At 39.4% G+C, this 25,113-nt stretch overlaps 1 protein-coding gene across 2 annotated transcripts in view; it reads left to right on the plus strand.

Moving 5' to 3' along the window:
- Positions 1 to 15,265: 15,265 nt before the first annotated feature.
- The window catches only part of ENPP3 (ectonucleotide pyrophosphatase/phosphodiesterase 3), a 75,717-nt gene continuing 65,869 nt past the window's right edge, over positions 15,266 to 25,113 (plus strand). The window contains exons 1-2 of one of the 2 annotated variants that reach the window (XM_058735288.1): positions 15,266 to 15,428; positions 19,431 to 19,506. In XM_058735288.1, the coding sequence (XP_058591271.1) occupies positions 15,351 to 15,428; positions 19,431 to 19,506 (154 nt within the window). In that variant the 5' untranslated portion in view covers positions 15,266 to 15,350. Of the gene's footprint in view, positions 15,429 to 19,430; positions 19,507 to 22,305; positions 22,419 to 25,113 lie in introns of those variants that run through there. The other variant, XM_058735290.1, reaches the window with a different exon arrangement.

The raw sequence follows: 25,113 nt of genomic DNA on the forward strand, positions 1-25,113 counted from the left end.
AGGCCCAGCAAACCGCAGGAGTCTGCCCGGAAGCCCGGAAGTGCCGGGTGCGTGCGGGTTATGAAACCTGCAGAAACCAGAGACCCAGCCAAATGTTCCGCGGGTGGAGAAGGGCGGCCTGCGAGCCAGACGAGAGCGCCCCCAAGTGGAGCTTTGAACCTGAGTACCCCGAGGCGTCGTCGGCTGCAGGTCGCCACCTCCCGGCTGGAGCGGGAGATGCTTCCGGCTCAGGGCTAGTGCTTTTGACTCCTGGGAAGGAAAAAAGCTTGGAGCCCAGGGAATGGCAGCCAGCGAGAAATGCTCCTCCTGCGACCTAGGTGAACATGATGTCTGTCACCTCCTGACTTTCTGGAGCCTGGATTTGAGACCACACCTTTCTTGACGACAGGGACCTTATCTTCTCAAGTACGGTAACTTCAGTGCCTTGCACAGTGCGTGACACATAGCAGGCTTTCCAAAAAGGTTGAAAAAATAAATGAACGCATTATTACTGATTTTTAATTAGAATAATCAAATAATAATACCTACCATTTTTAGTTATAATCATATAACATAATAAATGTTATTTATTACCTATTACTGAATACCTAGCCTCTTTGGTGAGGGTAAGGGTGGAGAAGGGTTGGCAAATAGGAAGGCTGATCTACTGGCATGGTCAAATCAGTGGCTAAGTGCACTGTGGAGTGTACCCCTCACTCACCACTTTATTTTTTCAAGCATCAGTGTTACATATTCCTGGAAGCCTGACCTCCTCAGTTAAGCTGATTTAGGGTCTCTTCTTTATCTTCATTTAACACCTTGGTGCATAAGTAGTGGAGTACTTCATTTATGAAATATTTGTTCACCCCTTGCTCAGAGCTAGACACAATGTTAGGTACTTAATGAACCATAATGCATTAATCAATTTTGTAAAATATCCAAGCTAGAAGAATGACAGACCAGAGTTATTTTTGTGTGCTAAACAGATTATCTTATTTTGGACTATCTTTGATCAGATGCACCTTTTCTTAAGTTTGTTTGGGGTGAGGAGGGGCAGAGACAAGGAGAAGGGTAGAGAGAGAGAATCCCAAGCAGGTTCCCGCTGTCAGCCTGTCAGCACAGCCAATGCAGGACTTGATGTCAAGAACCTTGAGATCATGACCTGACCCGAAATCAAGAGTCGGACCCTTAACCGACTGAGCCACCCAGACGGCCCCAGATACACTTTTAAGATAGTTTTCAGTTACTGTCTAGCAGATTTCCAGGCTTTCACTCTGTTTCCAAATGAGTGTGTTCTTAGCAAATGCTCGAAATCTCAATATTGGCCAGGGCTTGTATAGTTAAGGAGGAAGAATGGTCAAGAAAGAATTATATTTTTTTGTAACCAAATACAAATTAATTTTTATAACATGCTTGCTGATGTTCCATCCATTGAATAAAAATTGACCATCTATTCCTATACCTTCATGTGTTTCCCCTGATATTAATTTCTTCATTTGATGTGTAATCTATAAACAATGAAATACATACATTTTGCATGTACAGATCCATGAATCTTGACAAATGTTTACACTGGTCCAACTGCCAATTCAGTAAAGAGATGGAGTATATTTATCACACCAGGAAGTTCCTGGTGTTCCTTTGCAGCCAAACCCCCAAACACTGTTTTAACTTATGTAACCATGAATTAATTTGCATGTTCTTGAAGTTTATATAACTGGAATCACACAGTATGTATTCTTTTGTGCCTAGCTTCTTTCACATAACTTTATATTTGGAGAATCATCCATGTATGTCAATCTGTAGTATACTACAGATTATTTATCAATTCACCTGTTAGGAGGCATTTAGATTATTCTCAGTTTTTGAATAATTTGAATAAAGTTGCTATAAACATTCTTGAACAAGTCTTCAACCAGACATATGTTATCTTTTCTCTTAGGTAAATGCCTAGGAACACAATTTTGGGGTCATATGGGAAGTATATGTTTAATTTTATAATAAATTGCCAAACAGTTCCCTAAAATGGTTTTTACCATTTTTATATTCTAATACAACAAATGTGTGAGGGTTCCAACTGTTATGCCAGTATCATATTGTCTCAATTGCTGTAGCTTATTAGCAAGTCTCAAAATAGGGTAGCCTAAGTTCTCCAGTTTTATTATTTTTTTCAAGCTTATTTTGGTTATTCTAGGTCCTTTGCTCATTTCTTTTTTAATGTTTTTTGTTGAGAGAGAAAGGGGGGAAGAGAAAGAGGGGGGAGAGAGAGAGAGAGAGAGAGAGAGAGTATCTTAAGCAGGCTTCATGCTCAGCGAGGAGCCAGAGGAGGGCCTGGAACCCAGGATCCTTGGATCATGACCTGAACCTAAATCAAGAGTTGGATGCTCAATGGACTGAGCCACTCAGGAACCCCAAATATATTACTCGTTTCTCATTCTGAATTAAAAAAAATTTTTTTTTTAATTTTAATTATTTATTTTTGAAAGAGAGAGAGTACATGCATGTGAGTGGGGGAAAGGCAGAGGGAGGGAGAGAGAAAATCTCAATGTAGGCTCCGCTCCCAGCACTCCCAAAGCGGGGCTCTATCTCCGGACCCTGGGATCATGGTCTGAGCGGAAACCAAGAGTTGGTTGCTTTACCAACTGAGCCACTCAGGCGCCCCTATGTCTTTGCATTTCCATATAAATTTTAGAATCAGCTTCTCAATTTGACCAAAAAAAAAAAAAACACCTAGAATTTTTATTGGGATTAAATTGAATCTATAGAATAATTTGGGGATAATTGATACCTAAATAATATTGAGTCTTTTAGTCCACAAACACAGTGGATCTCTCCATTTATTTAGGTCTTTTACTTTTTCAGCAGTATTTAATGATACCAGTCCTCAGTGACAGAGTGGTTTTGTTAATTCTTAATGCCATAACCAAGAGTCAGTCCATTCAATTAAAATATTCCTCTAAATCCTTAGCTTGAAATTTCTATAAAATGGCATATAATTTCCTTAGCAGAAAATGTCAAATCACTAAACGCTCACTAGAAGGGGGGAAAAAAAGCATACAAGGAAAGGACTGGTTGGAGATATGCTTGAATGAGTAATGTATCAACTGTCTTAGTTTTCCTCAAAGATGACCAAGCCTTCAGCAGGAAGGAAATTACTGGGAGCAGGTCAAAGCAGACTGAGTGAAAGTGCAAATTAAAACTGCACCTAGGGAAATGTGCTAATGGTCAAACCAGTGCAACTAGATTGGTTCAAGGTGGAGGCTTGGTGCTGGGAACAGTCACTAAGTCAGGAAACAAATAAAGGCAGAAATGAAAATAGAGGTGACCAGCAAGACTGGAACGAACTGAGAACAGCCAGGACATCTCTGAAAAAAAGCTGGTACATTCAGATCATTGTTAGTGCTGGACTCAAGATAAACAGTTTGATCAGCCCGGAGGGTGAGGCCAGGGTAGACACCTTTCAGAATTGGAGGGCCCTGAAAGCCACAGTGTGGAGTCTGAGCCAGCAGCTGATGAGATGACTGCTTTGGGTTTATAAATTATAAGAAAGACACAAAAAATAATAATAAGCATATAGTTCAGAAGAAATACTGGGCTAGATTTGAGGGTCTGGGGGTACACCTACCTCCCTAAGGAATGGAGATAGCAAATGTAATGGGGAGTCGGAAACCCTACATGTTGAGGGTAGAGATGAAGTCGTTTAGGACCTTGGGAGGAAGGAAGTAGAGAGGAGGAATACTCCATAAGTCTGTGAGCAACATAAAGGCATCGTCTGTATAGTCATGTTTTCTATTCCAAATTGTAGTATAATGTCATAAAATGAATGAATGAATAAATGATGAATGAAAGACTATTGATATTGTAAAGGAAGGTGTGGAGAATAGGCTGGGTTCCAGGTTCCAATCAGATAAATTATCTCACGGAGTCATCAATGAAATGAAAATCCCATTAGCTTACCCATAAAAATCCCATTGGTGAGGAATCAGCATTTGGTGTTTTTTGAGGTGGGCAGCTTTGACCTACTTCTGGGGAATGAACCATTGCACATGGATGACAGGAGCAGGGTAGAGGATGCTAGACCAGGAATGCTGGAAGTCTGTTCTTTCTAGATTCTAGAGCGAGAAGTACAGTTAATTAACCTGAGAACAGTCTCCCCAATGCAAATATGGGGTTTTCACATGGAATGGAGATGACACAAAGACTGGAAGAGTCTGTTAAGCTCCCGTGTCAATCTTTCTGAGTGACCTGAGTCTACATATATAGTTGTAGTTACACACACACTCACTCACTCACTCAAGACAAATGGACTCTGGCATTAGATAGCCTAGGTTCATATCCTGACACATCCCACTTAACTAAACAAGTAGCAAACCCCTTCATTTCTTGAAGCTTCAATTTTACTATCTGCAAAACACCTAAGTCCTGTGGGTAAGAAAAGTGAATGTGTTCAAAGGATTCAGTCTAGCATCAGGCATACGGTAAGCTATCAAGCATCAATAGCCCTTGGGAATTTATGCGCTTTTTGGAACTCCTTCACTCCAAGATGGCTGGGATCATTAGCAGTGTTCAAGTTGTGTAGGAAAACTATAATATAAATTTAAAAGATGGGAGAGGTGCTTGGGTAACTCAGTCGGTTAAGTGTCTGGCTCTTGGTTTTCGATCGGGTCACGATCTCACAGTTTTGTGGGTTGGAGCCTGTATCTGGCTCTGCACTGTCAGTGCGGAATCCCTGCTAGGGATTCTCTGTCTCCCTCTCTCTGTGACCCTCCACCATTCATACTGTCTCTGTCTCTCTCAAAATGAATAAATAAACTTAAAAAAGAAAGGTGGGAGCAAATCCTTATCTCATGGATAAGACCTTTGGTGGAGACATTGAATCTTTGCTTAATGCATGGATAGTTAAAGAGGAAATTATCCTGTTGTTATAAGACTGGAAGGATATCACTGGAGAGCTGTTCTGGGAAATCTTATAAAGGAACATCATCTAACCATCTCAGTGTAGGTTTTTGTGATGTAATGCAGGAGTGGGGACAGAAGACATTGTGCAGTAATGAGGATTATATGATCCTCAATAGGAAAAGAATTTAACTTTGACCAAAAAGAGATCTGGCCTTTGCCTTTGAATTCTGAAGGATAATGTTTAAACCCTTTGAATGTCATGCCTGATAGAAATGTTTTGGTTTTCCTGGGGCCCTTGGGTTACCCCAAACAGTCTGACAGTGTGATTTGGAGTGAGGAAGGTTGGCTCATGAGGTCAACCTCTGTAGACACTGGAGGTTGAGTTTGGCTACATGGGTGTCAGCCATACCTGCATGATGGATCCCCAATAATCTCTGGACACTGGGCTCAAGCAAACTTTACTGGTCAGTAATGTCTCATGTATGTTGTCATGTATTGATGCCAGGAAAGTAATGCTGTCCACAACTTCATGGGAGGAGAACAACTGGAACTTCCCTGAACCCTGTGTTATGTGCCTTTTTCCCTTGGCTGATCTCCATCGGTATCTTTTAGTTATAATAAACCATACCCATGGGTATAACATGAGTCTTTCTAGAAAATTATCAAACCTAAGTGTTGTCTTAGGGACTCCCAAACTTGGAATGGGTGTCAAAAGTGAGGATAATCTTGATGACTGCTCTTTTTAACTACGCACACCACAATTCCACTTCTCTTGGGAAGGAAAGAAGGGAGGAGAGAAGGGAGAAAGCCTGGGAGAGGAGGAAGGAAGAAGGGAAGGAGGGAGGAAGAGAAGAAGGGAGGAAGGGAAGAAAGAAAACGTCAACCACTATTTATCTGTATAGACATGTGTTCGCATGTATCAGGAGAAAGTATGGAAGTATTTTTGCCTCTGATGGGCAAAATAATTGCCCCCCAAGGATTTCCATGTCCCAATCCCCAGAGCCTGAAAAGATGTTAGATTTCATGGCACAGGGGAATTAAAGTTGCATATGGAATTAAGATTGCTAATCACCTGACCATAAACAAGGGGGATTACCCTGGATTATCTGAATAGATCCAATGTAATCAAAAGGATCCTTAAAAGTAGAAGAGGGAGTTGGAGAATCAGAAGATGTGACTAAGAAAGAATAGTCAAAGAGATGTGAGATTTCTGGCTTAGAATATGCAGAAAGGGAACCATTAGCCAAGGACTGTGAGTGGCTTCCAGAAGCTAGAAAAGTTAATGAACCCGATTCTCCCCTGAGAGCCTCCAGAAGGGAACCCAGCTCTGTTGACACTTTGGTTTTAGCCCAGTGAGACCTGTAACACACTTGTAACAAACAGAACTTTAAAATAAATTTGTGTTGTACTAAGCCACTAAGTTTGTGGCAATTTGCTACAGCAGCCACAGAAAACTAATCTAAATGGTAACTATCAATATTGGCTACCTAAAGAGATAGAAGAGATTGACTATTTATTTTAAAGTGATACTTAGAAAAATAGAGTAGAGACTTCTTTCCTAGAAGGTAGTCTCTTCACTTTTGATGCTGAAGATTTCAACATGTATGTTCCCTAAAGAATTCAACCTTATTAGGTCCAAAACCTAACTTGTCATCTTTCTAGAACACTAGACATTTCTGCTAAGGGCATCCCTCTTCTTCTAGTTTAGAGTTGGTCTCTAAGTTCAGAGGTGCTGCTGTCATATTTCTCAAACTCAACACCTCCCTGTTTCCATTGGTTTCATTGACCTTGTCACCTTGCTCTAGGAATGCAACAGCCACACCTACCAGGTGTCTCTATTTTCATCTCTCCCCATTCCAGTCTACTCTATTCTCCAGATCCAGGTAAATATTCTGAAAGCACATCTTCCATCATGTAACTCTTTGACTTTAGATCCTTCTTTGGCTTTTCCTTTCCTGCAGACTCACAGTTTAAATATCTCCAATCCCAGTGACTTCTTTTTTCTTTCTTTTGAAAGAATGGATTTTTAACTCCAAATGTATCATTTTCTAAATCATACCACACAGATTTCACAGCCTAAAGGATTTTGATTTTTATCATTTATTTTTTCCATGTAAAAACGTCATTTTTGCTGGATCATTTTATTTGTATAGAGATGATTTGATTCAAACAGTACTTTGACTCATGCTAGTAGTGTTCATTGTGTTGTCCAGAATTAAAAACTTTACTTTTCTGGTTAAACACCATGAAATCAATTTATAATACTATTAATATAATTCTTAACTCCTTTTTGCTGTTATTATTTTTCAAAATACTATCTGTAAATATTTTAAAAAATGAAAAATTCTCCAAAGCTTATGTTAAAAAAATAAGTTTTCAACCAAACTCCTCATCTTTAACTTCCCTTTCTCGGAAGTTAGTCACTTGCAATTCTTTTTCTAAATATCATGCTTCATTGCAACTATTTCTTGCTGTTTCAGTTTTAGATATTATATTTCAACTTGTTACCGTGAAAGACAAACATTTAGTGTTCTTGGACACGACTCACATTTCCTCCTTCTCCAGCCTACTCATATATCAGAATTTGTTGTGTAGATAATTGCAGACCATTCATACTGTTCTGACTCTGTAGCTATTATTTACAACTTAGCAACACAGTGCATTGTGATTGCATTTTCCTTTTCTGTACAATTTTTTGTTTTGTATTTGGAGTTAATAATTGTCTTGTGGGTTTTTTTGTTTTGTTTTGTTTGGTTTGGTTTGGTTTCCTTCTTTGCTTAGTTTTGGATGTGACTATTGCTAATTCATCCAGAAACCTCTGCCTGAGATGTAAATCTCCTCTCAGGAACTAGACACGTAAGGTATTTATAAACGTCATCTTCCTGTTAGGGGCATCCTCCTGGATCCTCTGCCTGTCTGGATTGGCTGTTGTCATACCTGCCACACGACTACTGTGTATGTGTGTGTGTTGGGGGAGGGGACAGATAGCATCCTGGTGATTCTCTTTCGCCTTCTCCTACATAACATCTTCCGTGTGCTCAGCTTGATGACTTCCTCTTCCTCAATATACTCCCTCATTTGGAAGATGGAGGAGAGCAGATCCTCCGTTAGCTTCCTCAAAAAACTATTCCTTTTCCCCGAAACTTTTATTTTGAAAAATTTAAAACATGGAGAAAATTTGAAGAATTTTTCAATCAACACATATTTTAAACATTTTACCACATTTACTATTTATCTGTCTCTTCCTCTCTCTCACTTTTCTCTGCCCCTCTCCCTCTCTCCACCAATCTAATTATCTCTCTGTGAACTATTTGAGAATTATTTACAGACTCATAACTTCAACCTGAAATATTTCACCATGTGCCTTCTGAAAGTCATGCATGTAGGACCCAAATTTTCTAGCCACAATACACTCATCACACTCAGGAAATTATACATCAATATAATACTATTACCTGGAATGCATCCACACTCACATTTCTTCCATTATCTCCATACTGTCCTTCAATGATCTTTTTTTTTTTTTTTCCATTTTATTCTTCCAGGATCCAATCAGGGATCTCATCTTGCATTTAGTTGTTAGATTTCTGTAGCCTCCTTTCAAATTACAGTTCTGTAACCCCTCCCTGTCCCCACCTCATAAAATTGACATTTTTGAATATTCCAGGTAAATAGTTTTGCAGAATGTCCTTCAATTTGGTTTTGTCTCATTTCTCATGCCATGTTGGTCCTGTTATCTCCTTTAAAGTGTTTTCTACAAGGTTTAGCTCTTTGCCTGATGTAAGCTATAGAGAAAGCAAATACACACTTATCCATATGCATACACATATTCACAAATTCAAGTTTGTGCATAATTTCAAGTGGCTCACTGACCTTCCCTTGAAGCCTACACATGCAGGTGCACAAAACCTGGGCAAAGACTGTTCTCTAAACATAAATGGCATGGGTGATGGGACTTATGATCCTGCTACTCAGCAATAGTGCTTGAGTTACTTTTTAAGTCAGATAATGTTTATTAGAAATGTTACCTCTTAAGTTATGGCATTATTTGTTTCCCTAAAATTCATATGTTGAAGTCCTAGTACTGTAGAATAAGACTGTATTTGGAAACAGAGTATTTAAAAAGGTAATTGAGTTAAAATGAGGTCAATAGGGTAGCCCCTAACCGATATGGCTAGTGTCCTTTGAAGGAGAGAAGATTGGGATGCAGACAGAGACAGCAGACAGGTGCATGCACAGAGAGCCAGCCATGCAAAGTCATAGAGAGAAGGTGGTCATCTGTAAGCCAAGGAGAAGGGCCTTAGGAGAAGCCAGCTCTACATCAACTTGATCTTGGACTTCCAGCTTCCAGACTTGTGAGAAAATAAATTTCTGTAGTTTAAGCCACCCAATCTGGGGTATTTTGTCATGGCAGTCCTAGCAAACTAATGTTGATACCTTTCTGAATTCTCTGAGAAAATTAAAAAAATTTTTTTAACATTTTTATTTATTTTTGAGAGACAGAGAGAGACAGAGTGTGAGCAAAGGAGGGTCAGAGAGAGAGAGGGAGACACGGAATCTGAAGCAGACTCCAGGCTCTGAGCTGTCAGCACAGAGTCCGACACGGGGCTCACACCCATGAACCGTGAGATCATGACCTGAGCTAAAGTCTGATGCTTAATCAACTGAGTCACGCAGGCACCCTGTCTCTGAGAAAATTTCAATTATTTCCTCCTCCATTCCCATAGCACTTCATTAATGCAACTAAGATAGCACATATCACACTGTATTATGGTTAAAAATGTCTCTTCTGCCAGACAGAAGATCTTTAGAGTAGATGCTAAACATTCTTGCATCACCTGGCATAAAATCTAGGGCTTGATGGTGCTCAGTTGTTATTTCTTACTCTGAATTAAATGAAAGCATCCAAAGGGCTTTTATTTCATGGGCAAGTCTTACCTCTGAAGTGATAGCTATTTCTGAAATGCTATAGATATAGGAAAAGATGTGGATCACATACAAAGTTATATCTAATAAAGTTATCATAATTTATTGTAATTTGGTTTATTAGACATTTATGAGAGTGGGCTTAGACCTCCCAGGTTGTTTCTGAAACCATTAATGATTTACTTAACAAGTGTCTATTGAATGTCTTCTAGGTGCTGGCCATTGTGACAGATAATGGACCAAATGGCAAGCCAAAACTGAACTTGTTCCTGCCTGCATGGAGCTGACATGCCAGAGATATTCCAGAGTTTTGGGAAATAATTCAATTCCTTCCAAGCTTCAGAGAAGTAGAACAAACCCACAGCCTATACGTTCATAGACCTTGGATAGCCTTGGAGAACTCAGGTAGTATGATAGCCCTCTAGTTTTAGGATGTCTTTCTGGAGATGTCTCTAGAACTTCAGTCACAAATGAGGTCCACTTGAGAACATTGAAAACACGAAGAGCCTACTAAAGCTTGGAAAATTTTTGGAAGTAAAATTATTTCTGAGTTTTGAAGTGAATAGGAAAGAGTCTTAGAATTCTGACATTACTGGACCATATTTCTGCACTTGAGACAAAGAGAAATAGTGTTCCAGGACCTAGAGACGACCTTAGAAATGTTGATTATTCAGTAGAAAATAATTGCAATGCTTTAGGAGGCATCAGACCAGCTTCCTGATTTCTGAATCACAAGAGGTGGTAATTGGTGGTTCAAATGACAGGCTGGTGCATGTTTCTCTGGGTAAGTACGTTAGTGGCTGGGTAAGTTTGTGGCAGTCTTTGAAACTTGGGAGAATTTAGGGGTAGATTAGGGATTAGCAATACTGTAAAGGTCCAGTTAGTAAATATTTTAAACATTGTGAGCCAAAAAGCAAAACTAAAGATATTATGTAGTTATGTATATAAAATCAGAGATGTGTGCATATTTATATATGAAGTTAAATAAATTTTTGCAATTTTTTATTGATAAAATTCAAAACACAATAATTATAGAGAAAATGTTTTATTTACCCGAGGTTCAAAATTACTGTTCCCTATCTCTAAGTTGATTATAAATGTTCAACTGTGTTTATTGGCAATGAGATTTTATGTGTTTCATGTTGGAAAATATCATTTCACACACATAGTACTGCAAAATATTGATCTCAAGCTATGGGAATTGATTTTACTTTATTATAGTCATCGTTTGGATGTCTAGTAACCCAGACACTTTATTTATTTACTTATATTTCAGTTTTGAGAACTTGGGCCCTGAGGCCCACACTGAGCTTTTGACCTTCAGGTAAAATGTTGCCTTCCAGCCCTGGTTCAGCATTGCTAACACCAGTCCCACCTGGACTGCCAGTCCTGGAATTAGCTCCAATACGGGATCTTCACTGGCCAAAGACTAGCATCTGCCTTTCCTATACTAAGGAACTGCCTATCAGGGTAGCTTTTTGCTTGCTAGGCATGCTCGTCAACCTCTCTGTAGGTTTTTTTTTTTTTTTTTGCCTTTTCCTTAAAAGAGGCCCTCCTTGAAGTTGGCCACCTGCCCCTCTGTTACTGTGTTATTTGAAGTCTTTCAACTTTGACGGACTCCTTCCTACTGCTGGGCCTGAGCCCAGTATCTGCCTCAACTTCACCACCTCCCTCAGTGTATCCAGTTTCTCTGGGCCTCCCCATTCTGGCTTGTCCAACTACCACCAAAGCTCTAGTACTGGAACCAAGAAGGACAGGTTTATGAGCCTTAAGGAAGTTGATGTTGGCATGCCCCCGGGGCTTTCCCAAGACAGCAGCATACTTGCTGTTTTTTTCTTTGATTTTAGAAAAGTTCTCAGTATTCTGTGGGCACAAGGACCTTGTAGAGTGTGAGAAATATTTATGATTGGTAGGAGATGTAATGATCGCTGCCTTTGAGAGCATAAGTGTTCTAGGCCATTAAGTATTACAGTCTGCACAGGGAAGCTTTCAGAGAACCCAGAAGGTGCAGATTGTTCTAGTTTTTACAAGGGTAAAGAATACAGTGGCTTACAAGGTTCAAGTAACTTAGAGAGTAATAGGATCAGATCCAGGTGACTGTACAGTGTATTCCAAAGTCTAAGTTGCATGGAAGGTGTGGATTTGTCCAGAGTCCAATGCTCAGGTGAACTGTTAGGAATAAGTGTTTCTTTTTAATGTTTATTTATTTTTGAGAGAGAGAGAGAGACAGAGACAGACTGTGAGTGGGGGTGGGGAGAGAGAGAGGGAGGCGCAGAGTCCGAAGCAGGCTCCAGGCTCTGAGCTATCAGCACAGAGCCTGACATGGGGCTCAAATTCATGAACACTGAGATGATGACCTGAGCCATAGTTGGATGCTTAACCAACTGAGCCACCCAGGTGCCCCTGTTGGGAATAAGTTTTAAGACTTGAGACACTCAAAAAAGGTTGGGGTTAGGGTTCATTTAGGGGAATTGCTAATAGCAGAAAATATGACTAGAGACTGGACAATCTAATGTCTCTACTACTCCTGCGTGTCTAAGTGTCTCAGGTAAATTCCCTGAGGTTTGCTCACCTCAGGATCTGAAGGACTAAGATATTTTTCCATTAATTTAGTAAATTTGAGATAATTTGAGATCACCTTAAAATGTAGAATTTGGTCTTAAGAGTCAACCAGTAAGTGAGACAGGCAAGACTTTATCAGAGGCCGCTTGACTTTCTTATCTGGTGTTTTTGTGTTCTCAGGGTTGAAAGAAGATAGAGGATGAGGGTAGAAGAAGGGAGGAAGGAAGTTTGGGCAGTGGGAAGAGGTAATGAATGTAGTAACAAAAATACAGAGCCAGAGTCGGTGGTATTCTGGTAAACAAAGTTGGTATAGAATCAAGTGACATCATGGAGAGTACCAGCAAGGAGCATCTGAGTGCAACTGGGGTATCAGTACCAGGTAAGCCTTCTGGAGTCAACGTATACAAATTATTATAGAAAATACCAAGACAAAGAGTTAGAAATCAAGAAGACAAAAACCAAGATAATAGATCCTGGAGGGCCAAATAAGGAAGGGAGTTTAAAATAAGGTAAAGTCTTAAAAAGAAGGAAAAATGTGAGATGTTCAAAGGATGTATCAGTCAAGATTCTCCAGAGAAACAGAACAAGGTGGAGGTGGGGGGGCAGGGGGAGAGGGAGAGGGAGATGGACAGAGAAAGACAGACAGACAGACACACACACACACACACACACACACACAGAGAGAGAGAGAGAGAGAGAGAGAGAGAGAGAGAGAGAGGAATTGACTCACTTGATTGTGGGGGCTAGCAAGTCTGAAACTTACAAGGCAGGGCAGGCTGACAGGCTGGAAACTTGGGCTGATGGTGTAATCTTGATGCAAAATTTCTTGTTCTTTTAGTCTGAAACTGGATGGAAAGCCACCAACATTATTAAGGGTAATCTTCTTTCATTAAAAGACAAATGATTGTAGATATTACCACCTTTACAAAAAAAACCATCATGGCAATATCCTCTATTAGCTTTTGATTAAATAACTAGGTACCGTAGCTTAGCCAAACTGATGTGCAAAACTACCATCACAGAGAGGAAGGTAAAAGTAAGAGCACTGTTAATGAGAGTCAAGGCAGACTAGATAGATTGTCATAAGTGCAAATAGAAAAATTGAAGACTAGATAAAAGCCATAATTCCTAGGAATCTCCTAATTTTGATACAAATTGTGGTGTAGACTGGATTTTTCTTTCTTACAATCTGTTTGCTACAACAGCAATGATGACAACAGTACCCCCTGAAGCGGCAGTTTCCATACCAGGCAGAATCTGACTTCTGAGATAGCACTAACCAAGGTGATCTTGGGCAAGAAGTCAAGCTCTAGAGGTCCTCTAGTCTTATCTTAAACCTAAAGTTTAAGTAGAATCCGTAGGAAATATTTGCAAAAGAGAATTCAAAAGTGCATGTGCTGCTCAAAACAAAGTGTTTACACTGAACTTGGTTACATATAAAATGGCTTGGAAGGATATTTTAGCCCCAAATCCAGAAGATTCTAATTCAGTTGAAGTGGACTGGGCTTCAGGATTTAAAAAATAAAAACGAAAATTAAAAAAAACTACTTGGGGTATTTCTAAGTCTATCCTGTGCAGAGAACCTTTTGCCAAAGGCATCCAAACGTGTTTTTGTTTACTTCTTTGCTGTCCATGTAAAGAAGGCTTTGGACTTTGATTTAGGTTTAGGTTATCTCTATGGCATCTTCTTCTAAAACTCATTTCTTCTGTGTCAGCAACTCATGCGGGTACTTCCAGTGATTAGGCATGAAGGTAAAGTTGGGGGGGGGGTATCCTGAGCTGAGAAAGAACAGCACAAACCCTTAAAAGGAAACATGGCTCTTATTCTGCAGTTTTCCTTAAGGGCATGGGCTCCAAAGGGATTTTGACATGACTTTCAGAAATAATATTCATATTTATAAGTCATTGTATATTGGGATAGATTCTTTTCCTATTTCTTTTCACTGCTTTTAAGATTGTAATAGTTTAGTGTTTTCCAAAGACTATACTGAGCCTACAGGATTTTTTTTAATAATCTTTACATTAGAAAAGAGTTCTAAAGCTTTATGTAACCAAGGAGGTTTTCATAGGACTAGTGTTCCAGGGAATCACATTTTGAGAATTACTGCCTTAGGGTCATTTAAGCTGGAAGAGCTTATGCCCACCATTTACCATAACTCTCTGGCTACATTGCTGTTAATTTATTTCTTTCATCATAAACCTGTACTCCCCTTCTCAGCATGAAGTGCATGTATGAGGATGCTCTTGTCTATGTAAAGAAGAAAAGAGCGAGTTTAATTGCTCAGTGAAAGTTAACTTGAATTTGGGGAGTAGAAGACTTGGGTTTCAGTTCTACTTCTGGAATCTAGTAAATATGTGACTTGGGACAAGTAAGTCACAGACCTGACTTTGAATAATCAGACCTTTATTTGACTCAACTACAAAAGAGGAATAAAATGTTTATAAGGGATGTTGTTAAGTTTGATATGAGATAATACGTATGAAAACATTTCAAACTGTGAACCCTTTAAAACAAGAAGACATAATTCTTTTATAATTAAGTACTTTATATAAATTCAACAGAGTTATGGGATTCCTATATGGTTAAAGCACATTTTTAGTATGTTGACTTTCAACTGTGAAATGAAGTGTATTACAAATGTAGAAACTCCCTGGAATTTCTATAACAAAACCATTTGTTTTGTGTTATTTTTGAAGAAAACAAGTGATCAAATTGTATTAAAATTTGATTATTATTATTGTTACATGTATTTTGATTAATATGTAGTATTTGTCTACAATGTCCTGGAAGAGGACTTTCATCTCATGACACTATTGTCATTACAGCCTTTTTCCTCCCTTTTGATTGTCCAATCATTAACGAGCTGTGACCTTCCAAAACATTGAAGTTACTCACAACTGTGTAACTCATTCAGTTTCTCTTTGCTGGACTAGAAAAAGGAAGGAGTACTACTGTCTTCTAGTAAAACAGGTTTATACGGCTAATGGAGTCTACGCAGACTCTATCAATGGAAGAACCTGTCAAGAGGAGCACTGTTAGGACGTATAAGATAATTTGTATTGTAAGTACAGCTTTTAATTTTAGTCTTTGTAGCTTTGTGATAAATGTTAAGTGTATGACTCCCCATTTACATTGGTGTTGCTTTTTGAGTGTAAAGTTTTAAGTGATTGCATTCACTTTGGCCCTTGTGACAGCTCCAATGCCACGTTAATATTTTGAATACCATTTTGCCTAAGAAATTTGAATAACAAGTTAATATCTGATCCATCCTAAAAAGTTGGCATCTTGTGGCAAAACACTTTGCAGCATTGATTTTAGCACGATTATAATCCCATCCCAAATCACCATTTTATTGCGTGAATATTTTTAAGACCACAGAGTAAAAAATCAAAGATCACTGTATATCATATTCTTTGTTGGACTGTTGCTTTTATCTAGTTTTCTTTACTCCTAAAGATGGCCTCTTTTACCTTTTTTCTCTTTGTTTTTTTTTTTTTATATGTTAAGATCTTCCCTGTTCTGAAAAATAAAGCTTTCCTTGATTTGATTACTCTCTCAAATGTTTGGGGAAGGGGAGCTCCATCCACTGCCCCGGTTTTCTCACCACTCACCCATTCATTCCCTGTTCCCTTGCTTGTTTTCACTCTCCTGAAGTCATCTTCTTGAAAGTCTTTCCTTCTCCTCTGTCCTCCTGCTGTGTCTCCATAACAACAATATGTGGATATTGTTCTGTTCTCATCTTGAATTATTCTCTCCCCATGCTTCCGTGATGGCATTGATATCCCCATTTTTATGACTTTTCTCTTTATCTGCATTCTTGGCTGACTTTCTTCTTTCTTGCACATAGCATTCCACCAAACCTTGTCTAAATATCTTTCCTTTAGGCAATCTCATCTTTTCATGGTTGTAAAAGTCATATTCTCAACCAAGAATTTCAAGTAGGCCGGTAGGTCTGACTTCTTGCTGAGTTTCTGGCACAAGACTTCAAATGCCTGCTTGCTGGCTCTCATCCAGTAACTCTAGCCAAAAACAGTTGCATAATTTCTCACACCTATCCTGCTGCATTTTTCTCCTAAGTTCCCTGCCTTAGGTAATGTCACCACCATTCTGTCACTCAAGCATTGTTTCTAGAAGTAAATGAAGCAATGTGTGTGAGCATTGAGCCCAGGAACTATAGCAAAGTAAACTGTCAAGATACTCTATTTATCCTTCTGGGAACTTTAGAGTGCTCTTTTAACTCTTATGCCATTTATTAGATTTATTCCATCTATAAATTAAAGAAATTATAAACTCCTTGAAAGCAAAATTTTGTGCATCACTTATGTTCCTTCTTTCTATCCTTCCAGTGGTTTACTAGTATGTATAATAGAAGCTCAGTATTTTAATTTTTTAACACTTATTAATTATTGAGAGAGAGAGACAGAGAGAGACAGAGCATGAGCAGGGGAGGGACAGAGAGAGAGGGAGACACAGAATCCGAAGCAGGATCCAGGCTTCGAGCTGTCAGCATAGAGCCTGACATGGGGCTCGACCTCACAAACCGCGAGATCATGACCTGACCCGAAGTCGAGCACTTAACTGACTGAGCCACCTAGGGGCCCCTAGAAGCTCAGTATTTTAAAATTGTAGTTTCAGAAATACCCTGTTTCCAAATTTTAACATAGGTTTCATTCAAGAAGCTTTAGAGGTATCTACTGTGTTGCTGGCACTCTTTATACAGCTTTCTAAAGCCAAATGTTGGCTTCTTGGTGATTTTTGGAGTCCGAGTTCTCCCCTGTCCATTTTGTAGCTAGCATAAATGGTTTAAGATGCATATGCACCGGGGCGCCTGGGTGGCGCAGTCGGTTAAGCGTCCGACTTCAGCCAGGTCACGATCTCGCGGTCCGTGAGTTCGAGCCCCGCGTCAGGCTCTGGGCTGATGGCTCGGAGCCTGGAGCCTGTTTCCGATTCTGTGTCTCCCTCTCTCTCTCTGCCCCTCCCCCGTTCATGCTCTGTCTCTCTCTGTCCCCAAAATAAATAAAAAACGTTGAAAAAAAATTTTTTAAAAAAAAGATGCATATGCACCTAAATATCAAGAAGCTAACTCAGAATTACTCATTTAGGGGAAGTCATTATAGGAGATTAAAAATGAAGCTTCTTTGGGACACCTCAGTGGCTCAGTCGGTTGAGTGTCCGACTTCAGCTCAGGTCATGATCTCATGGTTTGTGAGTTGGAGCCCCACATCGGCTCACTGCTGTCAGCCTGTCAGATCCTCTGTCCCCCTGTCTCTGCCCCTTTAAACAAAATTTTTTTAAAAATGAAGCTTCTTCTCAGGGAATTTACAGAATAATGCGAGAGCAAGCCAAAAATACACAGAACAAGTAGAGTCGTCAAGAAACAGACACTAAGATTTAACAGGAGAAAGTTCTAGAGCATCCTAGGGACAGCTAGATGCTGTTTATTTTCCCATCAAGTTTGAATGGTAAAAGGACTAATGATAAGATGTAAACCAAAATATACCAATTTTTAAATCTATGATTTACATAGATTTTGTAAATCTATGAGGTTTACCATAGGGACTATGTCCCAGTGTTTCCCTGCTTTGTATTCCTAGTCCTGGTCATGAGTGGCTTTTTAGCATCATAATAAGGGACTCAGTGCTAGTGATGCTATTTAGTAACTATTTATGTTCACTTTTTCCCTCTCCATTCTTTCCACTGAATGCTGGAAGGTCACTGAAACCTGGGCGAAGTTTCAGACTTTATGTAAGAATTGTTTTCATAGGGGGTGCCTGGGTGGCTCAGTCCATAGAGCATGTGACTCTCGATCTCGGGGTTGTGAGTTTGAGCCCCACATTGGGTATAGAGATTACTTAAAATAAAATATTAAAAAAAAAGAATTGTTTACATAGTATTTTCACATATTTTCCCAGTCCCTGAATCCACTGCTATTGTAAAAATTAGATATGTTAATTTTCCAGTTGATTTTCAGAGTGAAAACAAAATCAGTGGTTTACAGTATTATCGAAGCAAATTTTGTTATTGTGTTTTTTATGAAAGTGATTTTTTTTTTTAATTTTTTTTTTTAATGTTTTTTATTTATTTTTGGGACAGACAGAGACAGAGCATGAACGGGGGAGGGGCAGAGAGAGAGGGAGACACAGAATTGGAAACAGGCTCCAGGCTCCGAGCCATCAGCCCAGAGCCTGACGCGGGGCTCGAACTCACGGACCGCGAGATCGTGACCTGGCTGAAGTCGGACGCTTAACTGAAAGTGACTTTTTAAAAAGCTATAACAAAGGTTATTGGAGTTGTAAAATACATTCCTAAGTAATTCATGTGTTTGTTGTGTTCATATTCTATGGCAATATATGTTTTTCAAGCTCTGTCATCCAGCATGCTTATCATTGGACTTACTGGGTGGGGAAAAAGGTGAGTGGGAATAATTCTCTGCAATTATATCACAGTTTAATTCTAGTCATTGCATAAAGTCCACTACACTGAAGAGCCTTGTCAGCAGTAGTGATAATGAGTGACACACACAATCTTTGGTCACAGAGCTTCCACATCGTTGTCTGTGCTAGAGATCAAAGCGGATCATTTGCCAGTTAATTATTTGAATGCTGTATTTTCACACGTATTAACTATTCTCATCCCCTCCATGGGACAGAGCTGGGAGGGAAACCCCTGCTCCCTAGGAATGAGGTAGTTAACGATTTCACAACTCAGGAATGCTCTTAGATAAATCATCTCCAAACAGGTACCTAGTTAAGAATGAGAAGTGGGCAAAGGTAAATGGCCCTCGTAGTTTCATCCATGCTTTAACTCAATCTGGGGTTATGCTAACCAGGACTCATACATTGGAATTTAAAGATCTGTAGTAAATACTATTTTAAACTTGTGCCCAGAGCTTTCTTATTTTCAGGCCTTTAAAATTGTACGTTCCCCTGTCACTGTTGGATCTGGTGTTATGAATAACTAGCTTGCTGTGTGGCTTTAGATTCACTGATGGAGGGCGGGATCTTTGCACCTTTGTACATTTTTTAAAAATTGTAAAGGTCACTTTTCCTTATTTTAAATATAGGTTCTCCTTGCTTTGTTGGTGATTGTGTCACTTGGACTGGGCCTGGGGCTTGGACTCAGGCGACAAGAGGAGCAAGGTAACCCCTCAGTGTTTTCTCAACACATTTCCTGATTCCTCCTTTCTCCTCACCTTTACCGTTGAAACTTGTCCCCTCTCTCGAGCCCCCTCTCTCTTGCGTGGAGTAGTCTCATCCAAGGTTTCTTCTTCTCCCACACCGCACTTATCAGGAGCCCACATCTGTGGTTAGCATTATCCAATGTCATTTCTGGACTTCACTCTTTTACCCTCACCCCTTACTCCTTTGAGAGTCATATCATTCCTGTATTTTCCCCTCATTTGTTCTCACCTTCATAGAGTATTTGATAACTGGATCAAAGACTCCTTCTGTCTCAGCATCTACTCTAGTCATTCCTACCTGCTGATAAACTTGGCCTCAAAAGTCTTGGTTACTCCCCTCCCAGGACCTCCTGGGAGAAGGTATCACTTTCTTCTTGAAATCTCACTATTTCTTGGCTAGGCAATGACATATTCTTGAAATGTAGTGCAGACTAAAAGCTTCATGTTTCTTTATTTTTCCTCCTGAGAAGCAAAGAAAAAATTGGAGAAGGATGCTGCAACATATCAAAATACATCTTTTTTTGCAATATCTGGCCAATATGAACAATAAATAAATCATTTACAAGCATTGTCTAAGTTTTGTTATGTATTGTTTGGGTACTTTTATTAAGGGGAAGTAGGAGGTCGAACATGAGATCATTTGTTCTCCTTTTTAATTTGGCCGATTAACTTTTAGTTTGACTCCCTTGGGGAAGGTCTTTTTGCTTCTTCATTAGGGAGACTCTTGGTGAGACTGATAAACAATTTTTCAGTTATGTTTTCACTTAAAAATTAACAAACATTCAGTACTCCCAGGATAGCATGGGAACACGGCAGAACTGAAAAGGTGGACCTTACCTGGAAAATTACTATCTTTTTTGAGTCACTTGGCTGCTGTGTTTCTGAATTATAGTACAGAGCTACAGGTTGTGTTTCTGAACTACAGAGCCCTAGGCCTAGATCTAACAAGTGTTTCTGGGCCACTTTAGTAGTATTATTCTGATGTAAGTGTGCACAGAAGTACATCACTTCTTGGTTCTCTTAAATTACGTAAATTAATTGCAAGAGGAACATACTAATCTCTGGTTATTTTGGCTGTTTCTCTCACCTCCTTATTTTATTGCACCTACTGGCTGGCTTCCCAGTGTCATTGTTCCTTATTCTTGTCCTTTTATCTCCGTCTGTCAACCCTCATGTGGCACCACCCCCTCCAGGACTTTGGTATTTAACTCCAGCCCCTCCTTTGCCAGCGCTCTTGAAATATTCACCTCCTCATTCTTTTACCACTGATTCCTAATCCCCAACCCTGGACCATTTTCACCATTCTCCATTCCAGTTAACCTGCTTTTCATAGGCAGTGTGAATTTTAAAAGTAGTTCTTCTAGTTTGAGTTTGTATGTATTCTTTTTTTTTTTTTTTAATTTTTTTTTTAACATTTATTTATTTTTGAGACAGAGAGAGACATAGCATGAACGGGGGAGGGGCAGAGAGAGAGGGAGACACAGAATCCGAAGCAGGCTCCAGGCTCTGAGCTGTCAGCCCAGAGCCCGACACGGGGCTCGAACTCACAGACCGTGAGATCGTGACCTGAGCTGAAGTCGGACGCGCAACCGACTGAGCCACCCAGGCGCCCCGAGTTTGTATGTATTCTTATGTGTTCTTTTTATATATATATATATGTATATATATATATATATATATATATATACATATATATATATATCTTTTTATATATATATATATCTCATATATATCTATATGATCTCATATATATCTATATATATGAGATATATATAGATATATATAGAATATATATCTATATCTATATCTATATCTATATCTCATATATATATATATATATATATGATAAAGTGCTAGGGAGTAAGTAAAACTGAAAAGGGGATTATAAAATATTGAGTTGGGGTAGGATTGGGGGTGTATGTGAAATACCTTTTGTAAAGAGCTGAAGAAGTAAGGGAGAAACAGGGATATTTGTGGAGGGACATTCCAGGCAAGAGGAAAAAAAAACAAGTGCAAAGGCTTAAGGCAGGAGCTTGCCTGGCAAGTTTATTTAACAAGTAACAAGATCAGTGAGTTCGAACTAAGAGGACAAGAAGGAGGTTGGTCATAAAATGAGATGGACCAAAGGACTGAAGAGAAGCCAAATTAGTGAGGCTGATAGATTGAATATGGCCACAGGCTTTTATTCTGAGAGTGCTGGGAAGTGATTGGAGCAGAGAAATGACATGCTGTGGTTTGCTTTCGGTACACTCATTCAGGCTACTGTGTTTGAATAAATGGCAGAGTGAAACGAGGAGACGTGGGGAACACCAATTGGGAAATTATTGCCATAATCCATACAAGTTTTATGTCTTGAACTACAGCAGTGATTGTAACTGGTGAGGCATGTTTAGGTCCTGGATATCTTTGATGTGGTAGATAGATTTTATTGACAGAATGGATACGGAGAAAGAAGAACGACCTCAAGATTTTTGATAGGAACAGCTGGAAATACAGAAATTCCCTAACTGAGATGGGAAACACTGTAGAAGAAGCTGGTTTGGGGAGAATAATCGGGAGCTCGTTTTTGGACATGTTAAATTTGAAATATTTACTAGATGTCCAAGAGGAAAAACCACGAAGGCAGTTGGATATATGAGGCTGTCTTTTGAAGGGAAGTTCTAGATGGACATACAGTGAGGCAGTTATCAGCATCATATGTGGGACTTAAAGCAATGTGACTGGAACACACTAACCTTACAGAATTGGGAACATGCGGTGGGGGAAAAAAACCCACAGATGAAGCCTAGGAAGAATTTGTCAGGAACGTGGGAGGAAAGCCAAGTGATTGTTGTTTCCTAGAAACCATGTGCAGAAAATGTTTCAAAGCAGGTGAGTGAATATAAAAATGTAAAGGCCTTTTGTATAAATGGTATAACACTTTTTTGGTTACTTTTTCACTGAATGTTTCTTAAGATCGATCTACATTGTTATCATGCATCTATTCTTATGCATCTATCTACTTACTACTTAATACTCTTTAGCATGTATCTAATGTACTATTTAACCTATGCCCTCCCCCCAGTGCCTGACTGACGTTAGTTCCTTTACACCACATATATCCTGCAGGTTCCCTTATGGACTTGTGTGAGATTGCTTCATCATCTACCAGGGATAGAATTCCCGGGTCTTAGTGATGAAATTTTGGGGTGATGGAGCGTTTGTGGGGTCTGGAGCTGATGGCCAAGAAAGAATTCTTGAAGATGTCTTTGGTGCAAAAAGGTGATTTTATTAAAGCATGGGGATAGGACCCATGGGCAGGAAAGACTTCACTGGGGTCCTGACCAGTAACTCATTACATACCCTCAGATTGGGAGAGGGTCAAGGATAGAGCAAGTCTCTAAGGAATTTTGGAAGCAGGGTTTCCAGGACCTTGAGGGGCTAGCTGTTACTAGGGAAATGCCATTTATTACCATTTTATAAAACCTCAGTCATGAGACCCTTTAGATGTATATCGGGGGGCCATAAGCTTGGAGTATGATTGCCAGCATATATCTTGGGGCAGTTGGGGTAAAGGAAGCAGACTTACGGGATCCTCAAAGTTGGGATAATGTTATGCCAAGATTCCTTTTTGCCCCTAGCAAAGCATTATCCAACAGCTGAGCTCCTAGAGGGAGGTCACTCTGCCTGTCTCAAGGACTTGTCAATGGGCTGTAGGCAGTAAGGGAATTTAATTTTTCATTTGCTTTAGTTTCCCGTATTACCATGGCAAGCACTTAAACCCCCTTCCTTTGTTCTTGGGTAGCCAGGAGTGTCCGAGGAATATCACACATATTCCACCTGGGTGTGTGTGTGTGTACCAACCTATATTTTGCCTTCAGCTTGCCCCAAGCTCCCTCATAATTAGGGTTTGTATTTTAACTCAGTTGAGTAGCCCCAGATTGCTTCCTAGAATGGCTGCTACAGCCTACTCTGTCTTTACCATGTATCCCCACCAACTCTTGGCATTCTCTGGCTCTCTCATTTTTGGCAGCGTAAAGTTAGGTATAGAGTGATATCTTTTATTTTAATTTTTGTTCCTCTGTCCTGCTGCTCTGATCTGTGTTGTTTGCTCTCTTAGTTTGCTCTCATATACCTATGGTTGTTATTTCGCTAGACTCTCCATTGTGTTGGATCTCATAGTTTTTGGATCTCTTTGTGTTACTTCCTCATTTTGCTAAAGAACATCTTTAGTAGTTTCCTAAAATAGGATGCATATGAGATTTAACTTGAGTTCTTACCTATATAAAGATATCTTCATCACCCTAACTTAACACTTAATGGTTTGGCTAGATACTGAATTCTGAGATGAACATAATTTTCCTTTAAAAAAAAATGAAGACATTGCTTTCCTATCTTCTAGGTTCCAGTATTGCTTTTAAGAAATTTGATACCATTCTGACTTGTGATCTTTTACAGATTGCTTATGATTTTTCTCCGTGAGCTTTCAAGATCACTTTATTCCTGTTGAGCTCTTGGTGTGAGTTTTGCCCTGCGAAATGTTGATGTAATAATTTAAGCTTTTCAGTTCTGGTGAATTTTATAATGTGAATTCTTTAATAATATCATCTCCACTTTCTTTGTTTTCACTTTTAGGTACCACATTCCTGTTTTAAGGTCAACTAAGTAATAGCCTTAATTACATCTGCAATGTCTCTTTGCTGTGTAAAACAGCATAGCATATTCAGTCTTGGGGATTAGGGGAACAAATCATGTTGGGAACCATGATTCTGCCTACCACAACCCCTCTACTGAATTTTTCATTACCGCTCTTATGTTTTTATTTCTCATGTTTTTATTCCCAGGATGTTATTTCTCTTTTTTAAATTATAGCTTTCTTTCTTATTTCATGGATACAATGTTGTCTTTTCACAGGATCTCACCATTAGCTGTGCGTGTGTATATTTGTGTTTAACTCTTCCATTCCTTGCATTGTTTCCTTTTCAATCAAGCTTTTCTTTTTCCTTTTCTTTCTTTCTCTCTCTCTCTTTCTTTCTTTCTTTCTTTCTTTCTTTCTTTCTTTCTTTCTTTCTTTCTCTTCTTATTTGTTTTGGTCTATGTTTTTATGTTGGATATTATCTTGCCATTCTCAAATGTCTGGTAACCATCTGTTCACGTTTGTGAATATGGCGTGTTCCTCTTTTCTCCTCGTAGCTATCCTCTGTGTCTGCCTCTGTGAGGAAAGCTACTTTTCCTAAATTTCTCCAGATTATGAGCCTTCAATGTGAAGGCAGAAGTGGGGTGGATAGTTGCTGCTCCAGCTCCAGACTTTCACCCAATTCCACTACATTTAGCCTCTGCCTGTCCCTCCTACCTTCACCTAATGGTGCCCGGTATTTCTGAGTCTGGGACCTCTCTGGAGTCCTACGGAAAAATCGCTTATTATTTATCACTTTGCACTGATGAATCATACAGCACAATAACAAAATACCTGTTTGACCTACAGAGGTCAGAGGTCTGTACTAGGTACCTCTTCTGTGTGCTTCATCCAGCTCTGAGATACCGGATAACTCCTAAGCACTGGTTTTCTCATTTCCTCTACTCTGCA

The sequence above is a fragment of the Neofelis nebulosa genome, chromosome 6 (assembly GCF_028018385.1).
Source record: "Neofelis nebulosa isolate mNeoNeb1 chromosome 6, mNeoNeb1.pri, whole genome shotgun sequence".
Lineage (NCBI taxonomy): Eukaryota > Metazoa > Chordata > Mammalia > Carnivora > Felidae > Neofelis > Neofelis nebulosa.